Source organism: Malania oleifera, chromosome 1 (assembly GCF_029873635.1).
Source record: "Malania oleifera isolate guangnan ecotype guangnan chromosome 1, ASM2987363v1, whole genome shotgun sequence".
In the NCBI taxonomy this organism is placed as follows: Eukaryota; Viridiplantae; Streptophyta; class Magnoliopsida; order Santalales; family Ximeniaceae; genus Malania; species Malania oleifera.
The window spans coordinates 122,692,374-122,712,735 of NC_080417.1; the positions used below are offsets into that span (position 1 = coordinate 122,692,374).

At 35.8% G+C, this 20,362-nt stretch overlaps 1 protein-coding gene across 1 annotated transcript; it reads right to left on the minus strand.

The window, feature by feature from the left end:
• Positions 1 to 5,307: 5,307 nt before the first annotated feature.
• LOC131162891 (beta-fructofuranosidase, insoluble isoenzyme 1-like) lies at positions 5,308 to 7,589 on the minus strand. Its single transcript, XM_058119503.1, has 4 exons — positions 6,564 to 7,589; positions 6,006 to 6,247; positions 5,814 to 5,904; positions 5,308 to 5,699 (listed from the first exon to the last, which is right to left on the minus strand). Exons 1-4 carry the CDS (start codon positions 7,572 to 7,574, stop codon positions 5,502 to 5,504), a joined length of 1,542 nt encoding a protein of 513 aa, XP_057975486.1. The 5' UTR covers positions 7,575 to 7,589; the 3' UTR covers positions 5,308 to 5,501.
• Positions 7,590 to 20,362: the final 12,773 nt, after the last annotated feature.

The following is a 20,362-nucleotide window of genomic DNA, read 5'->3' on the forward strand; positions in this document are numbered from 1 at the left end:
TCAAGAGTCTAGTTGGAAGCTTGAGGTATTTGACGTGCACCAGAGTAGACATATTCTATGGAGTTGAACTTGCCAGCAGGTACATGGAGACTCCTGACCAATCCCACTTGAATGCAGCGAAAAAGATACTCCAAGGGTACCATCACCGATGGTATGTTCTATTCATCAAGAGGTGATTGCAAGCTTATCGGCTATTCAGATAGATATTGGGAAAGAGATCTTGATGAAAGAAAAAGCATGTCGGGATTCATATTTTTCATTGGAGATACAGCGTTCACATGGTCTTCGAAGAAGCAACCCATCGTAACGTTATCATCATGTGAAACTGAGTATGTTGCTGCCAACACAGCTATTTTTCGTGGTAAATGGATTAGGAATGTACTGAGGTATCTAGGATTTCTTTAAGATAACCCCACAGAAGTCTACATCGACAACTGATCAGGGATTGCATCGTAACGTTATTAGGGAGCATGTTAAGAATAAAGAAGTGGAGTTGATATATTGTCGAACGTATGATCAGATTGCTGATATTTTCATGAAGCCACTCAGGCATGATATTTTTGCAAGATTGAATACATTGCTCAGAATGATAAAGTTAGGAGAGTCAAGTTTAAGAGGGGATGTTAAAATAGTAAACTTGATGGTGAACGGTAGCAGCAATGGTTGACGACGGCTACCGACTAGCCGCTTCTGTTGAACGACAGTCACCAACCTCACCTACCAGCTGCATTTGTTGATTATTGTGGTTTTGTATCTGCTATAAATAGATGTGTGTGTGTGCAATGTAATATGTGGGGTGTTGAGAGTGTAAAACCAGTGAGCGAGAGAGAGAGAGAGAGTTGTTCTCTGAAATTCCTTTGTATTTTTTCAGATTGAAATACATTGTTATTGCATTTATTCTCACTGAATTTCAGTCACAACAAGTGACTGAGTGTCCCTGTAGTGACCCGAAGAATAATAGCATTTTAGTAATAATAAGAGGGAGAGAAATAGAACCAGAAATAGAAGGAGGCCGTAGACTTTGTTGACGACATTGTATTTTAGAGATAATATTAAATAATCATAATTTCAGAAAAATTGCTAAATTTCATTGACAAATATAGGGTTTCGTCGACGAAGGCCTTAAGGATTTCATCGACAAATACAAGGCTTCGTCGACGAATACAAGGCTTCGTTGACGAGAAGATACCAAGAGATAGTTCGGGCTTCTCTGAATTTTGTCAACGAATGTAAGGTTTCATTAACGAATTTACTGAAAGACTCGTCGATGAGGTGACGTGTCTCGTCGACGAATCTGGCCCTATAAATAGATAAAAATCAGATTTTTATTCCTTTTTCACCGAGCTCTCTCTCTCTCTCTCTCTCTACGTCACTTTCTCCATTCTCTCTTCGTTTTCGGCCCCACCAGTCGCCGGATCGATGATCCGAAGCCACCACGATGCTCCTGGCAGAGTTCTCTACAAATCTGCCAAAGTAGATCGTCGGGAAAATAGAGTTGAATTTTATCCCAAATTCAGGGTAAGACCTTTTAGTCCCTTTTTGGCCTTATGGCAGTTATAGGAAATAATGTAGGTGAAGAAATACTGATATTATGTTATAGCATATGTTGGTTTCAGGGTGTTTGTAGAAGGCCCTGCGGGTGTTAGGCTAGTATTCCCTAGGGGCTTTCCAATAGTTAGGTAAGGGAAATATGCCATGCTAGGCATTTTTAAAATATTATGCAGTTTATTAAATGATGAAAATTATGTATTACAATATCGTGTGGCTTTTGATTATGAATATAGTACGAATGTATATTTTACAATATTTCAGTATTCTGATTTTTACGATATTTCAGTACCATGATTTTATGAATCTTAGTACCATGATTACACGAATATCAGTATTATGATTATGCAGTTTCAGTATTATGATTATCAAAATGACAGAGTTATGATTATACAATTCTTAGTATTATGTATAAAATACAGTTACAGTTTATGAAGCATCATGGTTATTTCAGTACTTCAGAATCATGGTAAATCAGATAGATATGTATAGAAATATATTATATGATATCAGACCCTGTTGGACTTACAGCTACAGAGCATGGTACCGTTGCTACAGATACTATGTTACTTTATGAGTGCAACCACCTATTTAGATAATATGTGGTAAGGTTGACCACTTAGGCCCTTGAAGAGGTTAGGCTCCCCATCCAGATATGGGTTGAGGTGGGCAGGTCGACTGAAGGAGTTCAGTGATTTATTCTTGGTTGGCCAGCCAGGGTAAATCCACCCTACAGGCCGCACAACCTTGTCATGAGGGGGCATGTCATGACACAGATAGCCACAGGGAACAATTTTAGTTACTATTACATACGTACAGATTTACTGAAACAGGGACTCTACGTATGTACACTAGAAGTATTTTGAATTATAACCTATAATACTGCTATGTTAAGCAACATGGAAAGGGGTGGTGTATTTTATTATTTACACTGTACTTTTGCATTCAGTTATTCATGTTTATATGAAAACAGATTTCATGATATATAGTAGCTCATTTACCACACACTAGTAATAACATATTTCTTCTTACTGAGCGTTGACTCATCCCAGTGTTGAAACATTTTTTAGGTGATACAGGTAAGCGAGCAGATCAAGCTCGCAAATAGAGGGACGTCTGTACTGCCTTATCAGAGAGTGAGTATCATTTTTGGGAGCGTTTTTGTATAGCCCTCACCAATTGAGGATATTTTGGGAATACAATTATATTTGTAAATATTGGAAAACATTTTAGAACTCTGGTATTGTATATAATGGTTATGGATATGTTTATATGATTCTGCTTCTTGCTGCTTAGGATAATATTATAGTATCAGAGTATGTTAATTGTTACAGTGTTTTAAAAAAAAAAATTTCAATTAATTAAGCAGGTCGTTATAGTCCCTCTCCACCCATCACCATCAACTTAATAGGCTCAACCATGCATATAAGTGGCCCATCATCCATTCAAAATTTTCAACATGATGAAGAACTAACAAGTATAATTCTCAACACGACAATAGAATAACACAAGGACTAAAAATCATAACATTCTCACACTTTTTCTAACCAAATATCTAATAATCAAAGTTGAAAATGGTCATTCCAAGTTAACATGGTAACTAATACATTTATGTGGAGTAGAAATACATCTAAAATTACACTTATAAGGCTTTGATATCCACAATGATGACTACTACAGATACAACTAAAAGATATTGATCATTCCTTTTTTTTTTTTTTCTCAATAGCCTTATGCTAATATGTGCAAAAAGGGAAAAAAAAAATGCTACTCCTCATGGTAGACTTTTGTCGCTTGCCAACATGAACTTGATATGTATGCACTTATCCACTCCTCTTCACTCACTTGTCATCTCTTTAGTGTAAGAAAGGGGAGTTGTCTCACATTGAGCTCCTTGATCGATGATATGCACAGAGAGATCACGATGAAGGAAAGAAGCAAGTGAAAATAGTAGATGGGAGGATGTTGATTGTATGTGAGTGAAAGGGGGAATATGGGAAAGGGAGGACAAAGAGTAAGTTGCAGTGATAGTCAGCAATAACACTAACCAGAAACATAAATTTCAAAAGGGTTAGAACTAATAAATAGCATGAAGTTAACATCACACAACTCCAAAATGAAGTTAGTTATATGATATTTTCAAAAATTCCCTTTATGAAGAAAATCCAAATTGTATCAATAATTTAATTTAGACTCGATAAATATTTTTTTTTCTTGAAAGACGCTTATTTGGTCAAAAATATATATATTCTCCTAAGAAATATTTATGAGAAACAATTTCTCCACGCATGTAAGTTTTGAAATCTATAGACAAGATGTTATATTATTGTTTAAACCTTCATAATGGCGTGACTTACACTAAAGCATGTAAACCTCTCACTTATGCATGTCGGTTTAAAGTATTAATTAATGTAATATTTAGTAATTGTAAATTTAAATTAATCCTTGGTGTAAAAACCATTTCTTGTATATGAATCCTTCTCTATAATCTTTCCTACAAAATAGATAAATTTAATACTTGTTATTTTCTCTTATGACACTATCTTCCTTCTAAAAGTGCTTAATTGATTGATTTGCCCAATCGAGTTGGCTCAAGCAGTAAGGGCGAGTTGTGACTTTCGTGACCCCAAGGTCATGGGTTTGATTTTCCCTTGAGAGTTTATCTCGGTGAATTACCAAGGGTGCGTCAATGGGCGGGCGAATTTCACCTCCCTCGAGTTTGGTGTCGCATCATAGTGTCCAAAGTGGCGCAACAGTGGCTTAAGTCCCCAGATTATTAAAAAAAAAAGTGCTTGATTGATTTTCCAACCCTCCTTAATTTTTCTATAATACTTTTTATCATATATTTAGGAACATTCAGTTAGAACCTTAAATTTAAATTGTATGGATTTAAATAAAATATTATATAAAAATATATTAATTTTTTTAAAAAAATTATAAATTCATCTTTTCACACACATGTTTTCAAATTTCAGTCCCTTAGGCCTTAGCCAAGCCCTAGATAGATAAGGGTATACCACCCTAGCCTCCCCTGCTTTTGGGGTGGAGTGCCTCAACATTTTAGCATCATTCTTTTCTGTCTGGTGGTGGTCATTTCTTTGATTGTTTATTGACAAATCCCCACTTTCATATTTTCCCATATGCTTGTATCCCAATTTGTGCCGACTTTTAGGCCATTTGTGACTTTATATGTATATATATATATATAGTAATTTAAATTTATACATATTTTTAATATTTTTTTTTAAAAAATAATATGATACATTTTTTTTTTAATAGTGTTTGGTCGAAAGAGGAAATACACCCGAAAATGAATTTTTTTTTCTCAAATAAAATACTTAGCAAAATAGAGTCTTTTAATTTTGATACTGCATTATTATAAACTTTTTCATCCGACTCTTCCTTTATATGCATCACTGTAAAAAACACGTGGAACAATAATAAGATTTCCTATTTAATCTCTAATGTCATTTTTAGAGTATTGCCGCACTTCTATGGGAACTCTCGCTTATCCATAGGATCCACCACATGTCAGTATCTAATAGTTTCAACTTTCTACTTAGATAACTTCGATAAAATACTATTGACCCATGCATTAAAAATACCTCATAATGCTGAAATATAACTCATCCCGAGGATCTTCTCTTAATAGTGATATACACCCAATTTGAGATTATGCTACACAAAAGATATAAATCTAAGCTTTTACTCATCTTTTTTATAATAAAAATGTGTTATATATATAGAAAAACAACATATAGCGTTCTTATTACGCATGAAAAGTTTTCATTATTTGCACACACAAAGGTACTAATTAATAAACATCTCCCCACAAATTAAAGCAAAAAGATTAATTAAACCCCTTGCCTAATCTATTTTAGCTGAGAATATAAATAAATAAATTAATATCACACTCCTCTCCATCAATATTCATATTGGAACATGAAACTGGATCAGTCTGCTATATGGACTTTGTTCATCTCAGGACTCTTCATGCTCCACGCCGTCAGCTTATCAACAGTGACAGCCTCCGCCCCATTGTTGAATGCAAACAAATGAGCCTTCTCAAACACTGCAAGGGTTGGATAAACCCTAGACGTGATGCACGTCTTCCCTCCCGCCCCAAAGCTTTCCACCACCGAATGATCAATCTGCAATATTAATATTATTCATGCCTCACATTAAAATTTAACTATCATGTATATATATAATGTTAATCAGCTTCGCGTACGTATCAAAGAAAAGAGCATTGAAAAATTAAGTACCAAACTCCTAAGAGAGAGCTTTCCATGGGATAAATCTACGTCCACGAAGCCTGCAAATGCTGGCCTGTACAGTCCTTCCTTCAATGAAGAACTGTTCCATAGAAAAAACAAATTAAAGGATTAACCATTCATTATTGAAAACTCTATAATGAAAATTATAAACCTAGCTGTGAACAGTGTAGGCAAATTAACCTTCTGGCGTCAGAGCACATGAGGACCACATGTTTGTCGTTCTCAGCTTTGAAAACCCTAAAGAACACAGGAGTGTACTCTTCCAGGTGCTCTGAAGCCAAGGTGAGCAGCCCAAATGGCCCAATCCCTCCCTGCACTGTCGACCCCTTCTGCCCACACAGGTCCTGTGCATTCACCCAACTCGGGTCGAACTTCTCTGCTTTCTCCAAACTTGGAATTGTGAATGTCACCTCAACATCAGCCTGCAGTCCAAAAAACCAAAAAAAGATAAAATGGAAGGAGAAAACCCGATTGGATATTAAATTGAACAGCTATTTCCGTGTCTCAAAATTTTACCTTATGGGCATTTTAAAATTTTCAAGAACACATTATGACTGCGTTAAAGCAAGTGCTTTTCTGAAATACTGGTAACCATATATTTAAATACAAGTTCAATCTCGTAAAAAATTAATTGAGCTAAATTTCTCATACCCTTTTTAAAAAAAATTTTAATTTTTTTTTTTTGAATTTCTCTATCCTTCTTCAAAGATTTTTAAAATAGTAATGTGGTAACCGAACCTGGGCAGCTGTGATCCCTTTGACTTCAATAAAATCTCCCTTGTGGAGGTTTCGATGGTTCACTTCAACGCTCTTGCCTCTGAGAGTGTTCAACTCGTCAATGGGCCACTGGACCAACTGCTTTTTGCTGCTGTCAAGCCACACGCTCCTGGGAATAGTTTGGATCCCAGCCCACCCTTTTGCGATGTCGTTTTTGGGGGTATCTGACTCGTTTGCCCACCCCCACAGGATCCGCCTGTGCTTCCCCGCATCGAAGAACGTCTTGGAAGCATAGTAATTCCCGTAGTCGTACCTCAACCCGCCCCACCCGTCTTCCGATGTGTTGTCGGGCACGTACCGATCCCGATCCAAATAGTACTTACCCACCGTGTAGTACTCGAATCGAGTCAGATCCAGGCTCACCTTCATCACATGCTTCACGTGTTCTCCCATCACCGATGTGTCCAAACCGTGCCGCCCGTGGACCGCAACCGGATAAAAATCCGGGCATTCCCACATTCCGGTTTTCGGAGCAGAGTGGAGCGGGTGCTTCGCCTTGACCCAATTCAAGAAATCTCTACTCCGGTACAAGTAGGCCATTCCCCGATGCTTCCTCCGGCTGCCGACAACCATTCTCCAGTGCCCGTCTGGCCCGATCCAGCCTGTGGTCGGGTCACGAAACGCGCTCGAGTTCATGTCTGGAGTGGGAACCACGAGGGGGTTGTTGTCGGGTTTGATCCATTCACGGAGATACGGGTCAGATAGGTTAGCTGGTACGGCGTAGTTCTGAACCTGCCTGTTCTGGGGGTCGAGTCCGGTGTAGAGGATGACGGGTTTGTTGCCCGGGAGGATGGTGGCAGATCCGGACCAACACCCATTTATATCAAAGGGCTTGGACGGGTAGATTGCCGGGTCAAGGGCGACCCAGTTGACGAGGTCCTTAGAGATGGAGTGAGCCCAAACGATGTTACCCCACACAGCTCCCTTCGGGTTGTACTGGTAGAAGAGATGATAAATTCCATTGTAGTACATTGGTCCTGTTTGGTTTGAAAGAAAAATAGAATAATGGAAAAAGAAAGATTAATTAAAATTAAGGACAAATTTTCTATTATGGGAAAAAAAAAAAGGGAAAGTTCTTTGCAGAGACTCACCATTTGGGTCTGTGTTGATTTTCAGTTCCCATGCCATTGCAGATAGAGCAATAGAGAAGGACCAAAAAAAAAAAAGAAGGTAGATAATATTAGTGCAGTAGAAGAAAATAGTTAAAAATTTGAAAATGAGAATTTATTTAATTATTTAATAAGCCTGCCATGCTTTATTCACAGGATTGTAATTTGAACCGAATTTCAAAATGTTTATATTTGAGTCATTTGACTCTTGAGTTATAAAATTGAATTAATTTTGAATGATTAATTAAACAAGCATTTATTATTCATGTTTGACTCATTTAAATGAAGTCAATTTAGTTCTATTTAAATTTTTTATTATTTGTTAATTGAGCTTAAAATAAGCTTAATTGAAGACTAGTTAAAAATTTTACTATTTAATTTGTTAATGAAGGGTAAAAGACTTCCTCTGAGGTTTGACTCAAAGACTAGAAATCTTTCTCAAGGTTTTAAAATTTTTATTAAATTTTTTTGAGATTTCAAAATTGTCACATATCTCTAATAAGATTTGTCACAAAAACAAAAACTTTCTCATAAATATATTTTTGTAAAATATAAGGGGAGGTTTGTCTTTTATGCAAATTTCAGGAGGGTACCTAAAAATTTTTATTAGAGCCTTTTTGAAGTTTGAAAATATTAAGAAAATGAAAGAAGAAAAATCATTTATATTTGGTTATATGAGAGAGAGAGAGAGAGAGAGAGAGAGAGAGAGAGAGAGAGAGAGAGATGCAATTTTAATTCCTGCAGGCAAAGTAAAATGGGCAGAAAGGGTGATGAGATAAGACAGAAGATTTCACAGAAGAACAGTGAAGTGAAAGATATATCATCTCAAATGGGATATGCAGTCAAAACTAGTGCATGCAGGGAGATAATTGCATCACATGCCCCCCATTAAATTTAAAATAAATATCAAATTTATTATATATTTTTTAAATCTTTATAATTTAAATTTAAGATCCCTTCCAAGTATAAGATAAGCATATTTTTCGGGCACTAATTACATATTTTGAAAAAAAAAATGGTTTTTTAGTTTAATAAAATTGAGAAAAATGTAGTTCATTCATAATAATCAATGGCTATTAATTGCAATTTAATTTACTAATTAAAAAATAATTATGTTATTAACTTTTCTTTTATTATTACTCTTTGGATAAAATGTAAAAAATAATTATTCCACATATTTATACATTTTTCCTTAATTGTTAACTATATTCAAATAATCTTTTATTTGTAATAATACTTGATCTAGAAATGAAGTATAACAAAAAGTAAATCTTCTTAATTACTCAAACAAAACCCTTCATCCGGCTTGTAGTCTAGTCAAGAATACAAAAAAAAAAAAAAAACTTAAGAGAAAATATAATGATAAATAGGGAGATCAAAAATAATAAATAGGGCTATCCCCTTTGAAATTAGAATCCAAATCTTCAATATTATATATACATATATATATATATATATATATATATTCCGAAATATGCTTAAATTATCCTTATAGCTATTCATAATTATTTCGAAATACTCTTATAACTACCCACAACTATCTTAAAATGCCCACATAATTTGATGTAGATTTGAGTAGATGATTTAACAAAATTTAATATAATTTTACATTATATTTGATCTAAATCCACATAAATGGAAATCTAAGACCTCCCCAAATATTAACTTATCTTTTTTAATTTTTTTTGTTATTATTTTTTTATAATTTTTTTAAAAAAATAGAGTCGTGGAGCATGCCCATTACTAGGATATATATATATATATATAAATTGAAGCCCACCACCTGAAGGTAACTAGGCCGTGAATTACATTAATAATGTTTATTTTTCTTATCATTCTGCCATATTTGGAAGGATCAAGTTCAGCAACAGTCAATCAGAAAGAACCCTAATTTTGTGAATCACATTAATAATGTTTATTTTTCTTATCATTCTGCCATATTTGGAAGGATCAAGTTCAGCAATAGTCAATCAGAAAGAACCCTAATTTTGTGAATTGTACAGTCCCTTAAAAGGGAAGGCTTAGAATCCACCCACATGGGGGGCCCATCCTCCCTCCTGAAAGCTCCTTCATTCCTTCATACCCTTCTTCTCTCCACCCCCCTCCCCCAGTAGATAAAAATAAATTAAAAATTTTCCCCCTATTTCTTTTGCCCTGTTCTCCTCTGCACTACGTAAAACACAACTTCAGTTCACGTCCATGATGACTGATATCTCAAAGGCCCAAAAGCCAAAAAAAAAAAATACATTAAGAAAAAGAAAATGGAAACCCTAGAGTCCTAGAGAAACTCTCTCTCACTCTCTCTCTCTCTCTCTCTCTCTCTCTCTCTCTCTCTCTCTCTCTCTCTTATACGGAACACGCACAGAGAAGGAGAGTTATTTAAAATGGTAATGAAGGAGAAGGTGATACCGTTGATCCAGTGTTTAGGGGGCTGAAAGTGAAAGCCGGTGCGGTGGAGTTGCAGGACACCGGCGCCGGAGTTTTCTGCTGCGGACAGAGATTGGAACTGGGGGTACACTTTGTGGGATCCTTCTGCTCCGTTCATCTTCGTCAGTATCACGCTAATGTACCACAACACCACACTCACCACGCCCCATAAACCCTTCCCCCCCATTGTTAAATTCTAAAACTACACACCCGCAGAGAGAGAGAGAGAGAGAGAGAGAGAGAGAGAGAGAGAGAAGATGAGAAAATGGGAGTGAGAATGTAGGTGGTATTTATAGAGAGAAAGAGAGGAGGGAGGGTGCATGGGATCGGATTTAGTAAATTTTAGATAATTCTCCGCATTTCTTGACCCCCTTTTTTGGGAACTTCCAAAACTAATTAACCCTCTCTCTCTCTCTCTCTCTCTCTCTCTCTCTCTCTCTCTCTCTCTCTAATCCTACGTTAATAGAACAATTGCACAATTCTTATCTCCTAGTAAAACACCCATAATTTCTTATTAATATTTCAAAAACAAAAAAAATAAAACAAAACCAGGGGTCATTATTGAAACAAGATACGAGTGTGCATCAAAGCTGTAGTTTTGAAAAAGAAAACAAGATTATTATCTTAATTAAAACCCTAATAAATGAGAAAAATATGCAGCATTAATCCATCTTAATTTACCTTCCATAGCTAGTCTATCTAGTATCCTTACCAAAACACCCCATTTCCCACGACCACATGTACCTAATAATTTCCCTTCCCTCTTCCTCCCCTTCCCTGTAAAAAAAAAAACAAAAACCTAGTAGTACTATTTTTTTACATCACTCTGAATTTAAACCTAGACAGCCTCCAAACAAAGGAGAACGTAATCAGTCCCATAGCACTTTTTAATAAATTTTCGAGTAAAATCAAATTCAAGACTTGTTATTCTCAAAGGATCTTGCAGCCTACCTATATTGACTTGAGCCATCCGTTGGGACAACTTTCATTCATTCATTAATATGTAATGCACGATTACAGGATTCTTGAATTAATCAACCGCTCTTAATTTGACATATCATTTTGATGGCACGTTTAATATTAATTAATTGGTACCATTATCTAATGACTAATGATGTGTATGGCATGGTGAATTCCCTTCTTAATATCCAACTGATTCTTATGTAATCTTTGGGAGTATGGATTTGAATTTGTGTAGATTTGGATGAAATTTTATGTAATTTCTTTGGAACTAATGTTGGAATTTGTACCTATAATTATTTTTTTGAATGGTAAAGATTTTATTGAGTACGAGACAATAAAAAATAGAGGATGTACAAACTGTAAAGTTGCCCTAATTAAGAAAGAACAACCAATATATTGATAATGTTAATGTGCAAATGGCTAAATACATTTCACTCCATTTTAAAATCCATTCAAATTGGTGATAGATGAATAAATAATAATAATAATAATAATAATAATAATAATAATAATAACAATTTAATACTCACATAAATGAAATTAAGTCAAAAGTTTGCTTCGTATCCATATTTAAATAAAAAGAAACAAAACATTTAAGATCAGGTCCACATTCCTTTTAGTACTTACAAAATCATTTATATATGAGTACAAGTTTATACTATGCATCTCAAAATTTATCTTTAGCTTATTGGGAAATATATTAAATATTTGGGGATTTTTAGCTTGCCACATCTTTAAAGTTTTTTTTTAAATGTGTTATCCACATGACATCTTTCTCACATTTTGTTTAGGCTGAAATCTGACGCAATAGTAATTCACATTTCCTATGGATGATTGATTCTTACAAGATATAATTATGGAGAAAATTGCCCCAGTTAATAAAGTCCAACTCAGTTGGCTCAAGTGGTAAGAGCGACTTGTGACTTTAATGATCTCAAGGTCATGGATTTGATTCCCCCTTGGGAGTTTACCCCCAGTGAATTACTAGGGGTGCGTCAATGGGCGGGCAGTGACAACTTCAACCCCCGGGTTTGGTGCCGCACCAATGAGTCACAAAGTGGCGCGATGGTGGCTGGAGTTTTTGGGTTATTAAAAAATAAAATTAAAATATAGACATTAATAAAATAAAAATGATATTATGGCTATGACATATAATGGTTGAAATTTTAGGACCATATTAACATTCATTATTTTGGTTAATCATATAATATGTACCAACTTTTTTTTAATACATGATGCTTGATTTTTTATGACATGAATCTAAGTTGATAAATATACTGTTGAAGATGTTTCAAAGTTAGACAAATTTTTTCTTACTTATTTTTTTGGTTAAAGGCAATAGTTTCTTGGTGTTATTTCAGCAATTTTTTCTCATTTTAATGTCCTGCAACAGCTAGGTGTTAAATGGTGGTATATGAATAGTCAAATACCATTATCTCGTGCAATAACTAGGGTCGAAAATTACTCCTCTATGCACCCTAAATACGCTAGCTCTAGCCCTTTTCTATACACAATTAGCTATCATCTCTGTTATTTTCTTACATTCTTCATCCCTCCTATCATCTAGTTCTAGTAGCCTATATTTTTTTTTTCTATTTACTAGCTTGTTTTTCTATTTGTAAAACTAGTCTTTCCTTTTATCTAAGTTGGGTAATTGAATATATAGCTCTCCTAAAGTTTTGCTGTCTATGTGTACACACAAACCCAAACCAACCTGAGTAATCCTAGAGAAAATTATTTGCATTAAGAATCTTTCTCTATAGGCACGAAATTAGTTATAAGGACAATATTCCTTTCACTCCTAAACTATACTACTAAAATGTTTTTACTAGTTTAATTTGATTATCGTCTTACTACATCTTTATTTTCTACAATCTTAAAATTGAAATGGTTGCCTTCAATCCTACATCAAAGGAACTACTAGCTGATGTTATTGATATGTGAATTTAGCTATATTAGTTAGTTGGTTATGAAGTTAGCTTGTTAGTTAAAAAGTTATTTCATTTTATTCCTTGTATATATAAGCTTAGTTTTTAGTTGTTTGTACAATACTAAATTTTATCAAGAATGCAGAGTATATTTCTCTTTTCTTGTAGCTTCTTTCTTTTCCCTTTACATGATTGATCTCAGTTTATTTTTCCAAATGGTATCAGAGCATTTTGAGATCAATTGTTGCTCTTCCAATCTATTTTACACAAGCTGGTGAATCAAGATGGAGTGATGAGTTCTGGTGATTGAAGCTAGCCTCCTCAATTGAAGATCTCAGGAGTTTTTTGTAACTTGAAGGAAGGTAACTTGATTATCATTAATGGAGTCCTCTTCCTCTACCTCTTCTGTCAATCCTGCAGATGATTCTTCAAGTCCTTATCATCTCAACAATGCTGATAATCTTGACATTCAGCTAGTTACACAACCTTTAATTGGAGAAAATTATCATGCATGCTTGGTGTCGATCAATGCGAATTTCTCTACGATCGAAGAATAAGCTTGGTTTCATTGATGGAAGTCTTACCTTGCCATCTAATGTTTCAAACCTAGCACATAATGCTTGGTTACAGTGTAATGATATGGTCTTCTTATGGTTACTCAATTATGTATCAAAAGAGATAGCAACAAGTTGTATCTATATTAATACTGCAAAAGAACTTTGGTGAGATTTTCAGCAACCTTACCTGCAAACTAATGCACCACGAATTTTTCAAATTCAAAATGAAATTGGAAATCTGGTGCAAGATGATCTCTCTGTAAGTGCATACTTCACTCATTTGAAGACTCTTTAGGATGAATTGATGAATTACATGCCCTTGCCTCCTCATGGTTATTCAAGAAATTGTAATTGTGAAGTCTTGAAGGCTATTCTTGAATATCGGCAACGAGAATATGTGATGCGTTTCATGATGGGACTTACTAACACTTATGCAAGTGTTCGATCTCAGATTTTGCTAATAGAGTTACTTCCTAATATGAACAAAGTTTTTTCTTTGATCTTGCAAGAAGAAAGACAGTGTGGTATTCAACCTAATGGAAAATTTGCCAATCTTGATTCTATTACTTTGGTTTCTTCTACTCAATAACAAAATTTTCAGAAGAACAATTCAAGATATAAGGCCTCTTCGAAACCCAAACCTACGTGTAGCCATTGTGGCATGATGGGGCATACCAAGGAGAAATGCTATAAACTTCATGGATATCCTCCTAGTTACAAGTCTACAAAGTCTCGAATTAATCCTGTTAATGGTAATTTTTTTATACCATTACACAGGAAGCACAAATTCTTGAAGGATCCTCATTGCCTTTTACTTAAGAGCGGTGTCAACAGCTCCTCTCTATGCTTGATTCACACAATTCTTCAGTTAAACCTACTATGGTTCATCAAGTAGGTACTCGGCAAAATTCTCAAACATTCCTTAACCAATCAGGTATATTACTTTCTCCTCAACATAGTATTTTCACTGCTATTAATTTTCAACATTCTCTTCATTCATCAACAAAGCTGAAAGAAACTCTTCTAATGCACCTTGGATCATTGATATTGGTGCAACTAATGTAATGATCCGAAAAATAATGGTATTTAAATAATAGAGAGAGAAAAAAATGGAAACAACAACAAAAGGAGGCAGCAGCCTTTGTTGACGAACGCTTCGCATTCATCGACTACGTTGCACTTTGGGCTCGTCGACGAGGGTGCGCTTCGTCGACGAGAAGATACCGAGAGGGATTTTGGGCAACTCTGAATTTCATCGACGAAGGAGAGAGTTTGTTGACGAATTACCTCTTGACCTCGTCAACGAGGTGACGTGACTCGTCGATGAAACTTATAGTATAAATAGCCCAAACCTCGGATTTTTACATAGAAAATTTAGGAAAAAGTTCTCTCTCTCTCTCTCTCTCCTCTACAGTTCCTCCCCTTCTCTCTCTTCGATTTCGGTCCCGTTAGTCACCGGATCGATGATTTGAGACCACTACGACGCTCCTAGGGAAGTTCTCTCCAAGTCTGCCGGAGCGGATCGTTGGTAGGACCGAGTTGAAATTCATCCTTGGGTTAAGGTAAGACTTTTTATGCAAAATTTGGTCTTATCGTAGTTATAGGAAATGATATTCACGGAAAAATACTAAAGTTTAGTTCTGAAAGTTGTCGTTTTTAGGGTATTGAACAAGGAACAATGCGGGTGCAAGACCAGTGCATTTAGGGAGGTTTCTTTTTAGTTTCAGGTTAGGGAATAAACTAAAGAAATTATTTTTTATGCAAATTATTATTATTTATTAGAAAATGAATTTTTAGGAAAGCATGTATTATGTTTGTATATCATGGAGAAAATGCATATTTGGGAAAATACTACTATTATGTTGAAATGTATATATATGTATGAAATTTAAGAAATTATGATTTTAGAATATAATGTATGGTTTTATACAGTAATGTATGGCATGAATATTATTTTACGTGGGAAGTGTAATGATATGACAATTTTATGAATAAAGCATATTTTTTAGAGATCATGAAATAATGCAGTATACTATGGTTTTAAAATACATGATAAATGATTTATTTATTTAGAATGATGTTTATGAAATGTTTAGCGCAAGGCTGTGATTGATAGCCGGCGCAAGGCCATGTATGATATATGATTTCGGCGTAAGGCCCTATGTATGATTTTGGCACAAGGCCATATATATGAAAGTAAACGGCACAAGGTCGTAAGTATTTACGTAATTACAGAACATGCTATCAATCTATTTATGTTAAATTGTATATGATCACGTATTTTGTATTATTAGAACTCGGATGATAGTTCAATTCAGTTATAGGAGCATGGTACCGTTGCTATACAGATAAGATATTATGTTCAGACTTGTGCTAACCGCCCCACAAGGGCGTGGGTGATGGATAGTCGATGTGACTTTCAGTGTAGAGTTGTAGACGTCCACCTGGTAGTTTGGACAAAGGTATGGCGGGTACATCGTACTTACAGACATTTTTGACTCGACAGTGGTTGGCTAGCCATTGTCGGGTCCCGTCTTTGGGTTGCACAACCCGTCATGGGGGGTAATACAAAACATCAGCTAAGTATACATCGTGGGTAAATTTTCAGTATTACCAGTTATATCAGACGTTTTATGAACTGTATGATTTATTAGAAAATACAAAAGTATATGATTATTCAGTATGTTATGATGAGTGTTTTCAGGTATATGAAATGTACTGTATATGCATAACTACATCAAATATTCATGTTGCCATACAATTGTATTTAGTTTATTTTCCCTTACTGAGAAGTGTCTCACCCCCCAAACTTAAATAATTTTCAGGAAACCCAGACAGACAGGTGGATCGAGGCCGCTGTTGAGTTAGGTTGGTGTTACCTCGCTAGGAGGGTAAGTGTTGAACTAGGATCAACAGATTTTGTTGTAGGATCCTAGGAATACTTTTTGGTATTTTTGGTTATTTTTGGAGATTGTATATAAATATAGAAACATGATGGTTTATAATTAAATCTGGTATTATGCATTTTTATGGTTCGGAGAATGTGATTTTTATTTACTACTACCTAGGTTTCCGTTGTGTATGTCAGATGTGTCCATGTTACCTATGAGTACGAGTTGACTTATTATTAAATATGTTTTATTATATGATAAATTAAGTAGGTTGTTATAACCTTATGGTCAGCTCTATTTCTTTCTTATATTCATCCTCACCTGTTCAATCTACTTTTGTGACCCTTCCAAATGGTCACAAAGTCAGTGTTACACACATAGGCATAGTCAAAATTTCTGATACATTTAATCCTGACTAATGTTTTATGTGTTCCATCTTTTTCTTTCAATATTTTATCAGTTAGTAAGATTGTTCATTCTACTAACTGTGCTGTTGTTTTCTTGAATAAATCATGCTTCATTCAGGACCTATGTGCATAAAGGATGATTAGTATGGGTGAACAATGAGATGGACTTTATTACTTGCTGCCATCTAAGCCATCAGCATCTGCTGTAGTTGATGTTTCTGTTTCAAATGTATTTTCTATTGCTAATGTTTCTGTAGTTGATACAATTATTTCCAATCCTTAATCTTTAGACATATGGCATTATCGTTTAGGTCATCCATCACATGCTAGACTTGTTTGTTGAATAAACAAGATTTTGTTATCAATTCTCCTTGTGCAAATATTTGTGACGTATGTTATTATGCAAAACAAGCTCGTTTATCTTTTCCCCTAAGTAATTCTGTTACTACGTCACCATTTGAAACCATCCATACTAACATATGGGGTCCTTTTTCTACTTTCACTTTGGAAGATTTTCAATGTTTTCTTACAATTGTGGATGATTTTTCATGGGCAACTTGGGTCTATATGCTGAAACATAAATCTGAAACTTGATCTAAGCTACTTTCTTTCTTTATTCTTGTTGAAACACAATTCAATCATAAAGTTAAAACCATTAGAAGTGATAATTGGCTAGAGTTCAATATGACCAATTATCATGCTTCTATATAGGGTATCATTCATCAAAGGAGCTGTAATTAATGCAACTCCTCAACAAAATGGGATTGTGGAAAGAAAACATAGACATTTGTTGGAAGTGGCTCGAGCTCTCAAATTTCAAGCTAATCTGCCTTTATGTTTTTGGGGTGATTGTGTCTTAACAACTGCTTATCTTATTAACAGATTACCCACTCCATTTTTTTCAAATAAATCTCCTTATGAAGTGCTCTTCTCTAATAAACCTTCTTACTCTCATTTCAAGGTTTTTGGGTGCCTTTGTTTTGCTAGTACTCTTTCTACCCATAGAAGTAAATTTGATTCCCGAGCTCGTGTGTTTGTTTCTTGGTTATCCTTTTGGTGTAAAAGGTTACAAACTCTATGACTTACATTCTCATACATTTTTTTTTGTCTTGGGATGTTGTTTTTTCATGAAACCATATTTCCCTACAAGTGTTTTTCATGGTTTGCTCCCTACATTGTATCAGATGAGGCTACGAAGGCTTGGAAGTTTGAGATGGGCTTGAAGCAGGAGATTAAAAAGTAGGTGGTTGTACTGCAGGTGTAGGAGTTCACTACACTAGTGGATAAGGTCACTGTAGCAGAGACGAGTCTACATGGTGATGTGGCGGTTCAGAATTTGAGGAAGAGGTCGATGCCTTCTAGTTTGCATTCAGGTGCGAGGCAGGGTCCTTGGAGGAGGTATGGTCACAGCAAAGGCCAACGATAGGATATGAGAGGTAGAACGTTTTAGGGTACTTCATCACACTCTGGTTGCCTTAAGTGTGGCAAGTGGCATTCAGTAGAGTGTATAGCAGGATCAGGTGAATGGTTTTGGTGCGGTAGGCCCGGGCATATGGCGCGAGAATGCTGCGAGACGTTGAATTTCTCATCTCCACAACAATAGTATCGGGGAGGTAGCCAGACACCATGTGGAAACTGTCTGAGGGGTATGACCTAGGCGAGGGCGTATTCCTTAACTTCTGGTGATGCTGAGAACGTCGGTGATGTGGTGACAGGTACTATTTCCATGTTGTCAAATAGTACCTTTGTTTTGTTTTGTTTGATTCAGGTATAACGCATTCCTTCATATCTTGGGAATTCATCAAATTGTGTAGGATAAAACCACAATCGTTATGTTGAGTTAGAGGTGGTCACACCTACAGGGGCAGTGGTAGTGTGTAGTAAAGTAATCTGAGACTGCCTAGTAGAAATTTAGGGGAGAATGATGCCTGCTAGTTTGATTATATTTTATATGCAGGACTTTGATCTTATTCTAGGGATGGATTGGTTAGCGGCCAGTTATGCGAGTATTAACTGCCATAGGAAGGAGGTAGTGTTCAAACCTCTCGGGGAGCAGGAATTTGTATTTGTTGGGTCGTGTGTGCGCTCTGCACCATAGATCCTTTCAGCAATTCAGATGAGGAGGTTACTCCTAGAGGGATGCCATGGGTATTTAGCATTCATAAAAGAGGCACTGAGGGAGGAATGTAAATTGGGGGATATCCTCGTGGTAAGGGAATTCTCAGATGTTTTTCCAGAGGACTTATCGGGATTGCCTCCTGATCGCGAGATGGAGTTTGCCATTGAGTTGACTCCAGGGACAGTGGCTATTTCTAAAACTCCATATAGAATGACTCCAGCTGAATTAAAGGAATTAAAAGAACAACTACAGAAACTTCTAGACAAGGGGTTTATCAGACCGAGTGTTTCACCCTAAGGAGCACCAGTGTTATTTGTAAAGAAGAAGGATGGGTCGATGAGAATGTGCATCAACTATAGAGAGATTAATAAAGTGATAGTAAAGAATAAATACCTGTTACCCCAAATTGACGATCTGTTTGACCAGTTACATGGCACGCAAGTTTTCTCCAAGATCGATTTGCGATTCGGGTATCACCAGGTGAGAGTTAAATAAGAGGATGTACCAAATACGACTTTTTGTACCAGGTATGGCCACTAAAAGTTTCTAGTTATGCCGTTCGGGTTGACTAATGCTCTCGTGGCATTCATGGACCTAATGAATAGGGTATTTCATGAGTACCTAGATTGATTCATGGTCGTATTCATCGATGATATCCTGGTTTATTCGAGGAATCCTAAGAAGCATGTAATTCATTTGAGGTTAATTCTCCAGGTACTCAGAGAAAAGAAGTTATTTGTGAAGTTTAAGAAATGCGAATTCTGGTTAGAGCAAGTAGCATTTCTAGGATATGTAGTGTCTAGAGAAGGTGTTTCAACAAACCCGAGCAGAATAGAAGTGGTAGTTGATTGGGAAAGACCGAAGAACGTGTATGAGGTTAGAAGTTTCTTGGGTTAAACAGGATACTATCGTCGATTTGTAGCGGGTTTTTCTAAACTATCAAGTCTGTTGACACAGCTCACGAAAAAGAATATGAAGTTTGAGTGGTCTGATGAGTGCGAGAAGAGTTTTCAGGAACTGAAGCGGTGTTTAGTTACTGCCCCAGTGTTGACTATTCCATCTGGAGAAGGTGGATTTGTGATCTACAGTGATGCATCTAAGAAGGGACTCAAGTGTGTCTTAATGCAACAGGGAAAAGTTATTGTGTATGCTTCTCTCCAACTCAAGGAGTACAAGAAGAATTATCCGACGCATGACATAGAATTGGCAGCAGTAGTCCATGCATTAAAGATTTGGGGCACTACCTATACAGTGAAAGGTGCAAGATCTTTACCAACCACAAGAGTCTTAAGTACTTTTTCAATAAGAAAGAGTTGAACATAAGACAACAAAGATGGCTGGAGTTAATAAAGGATTACG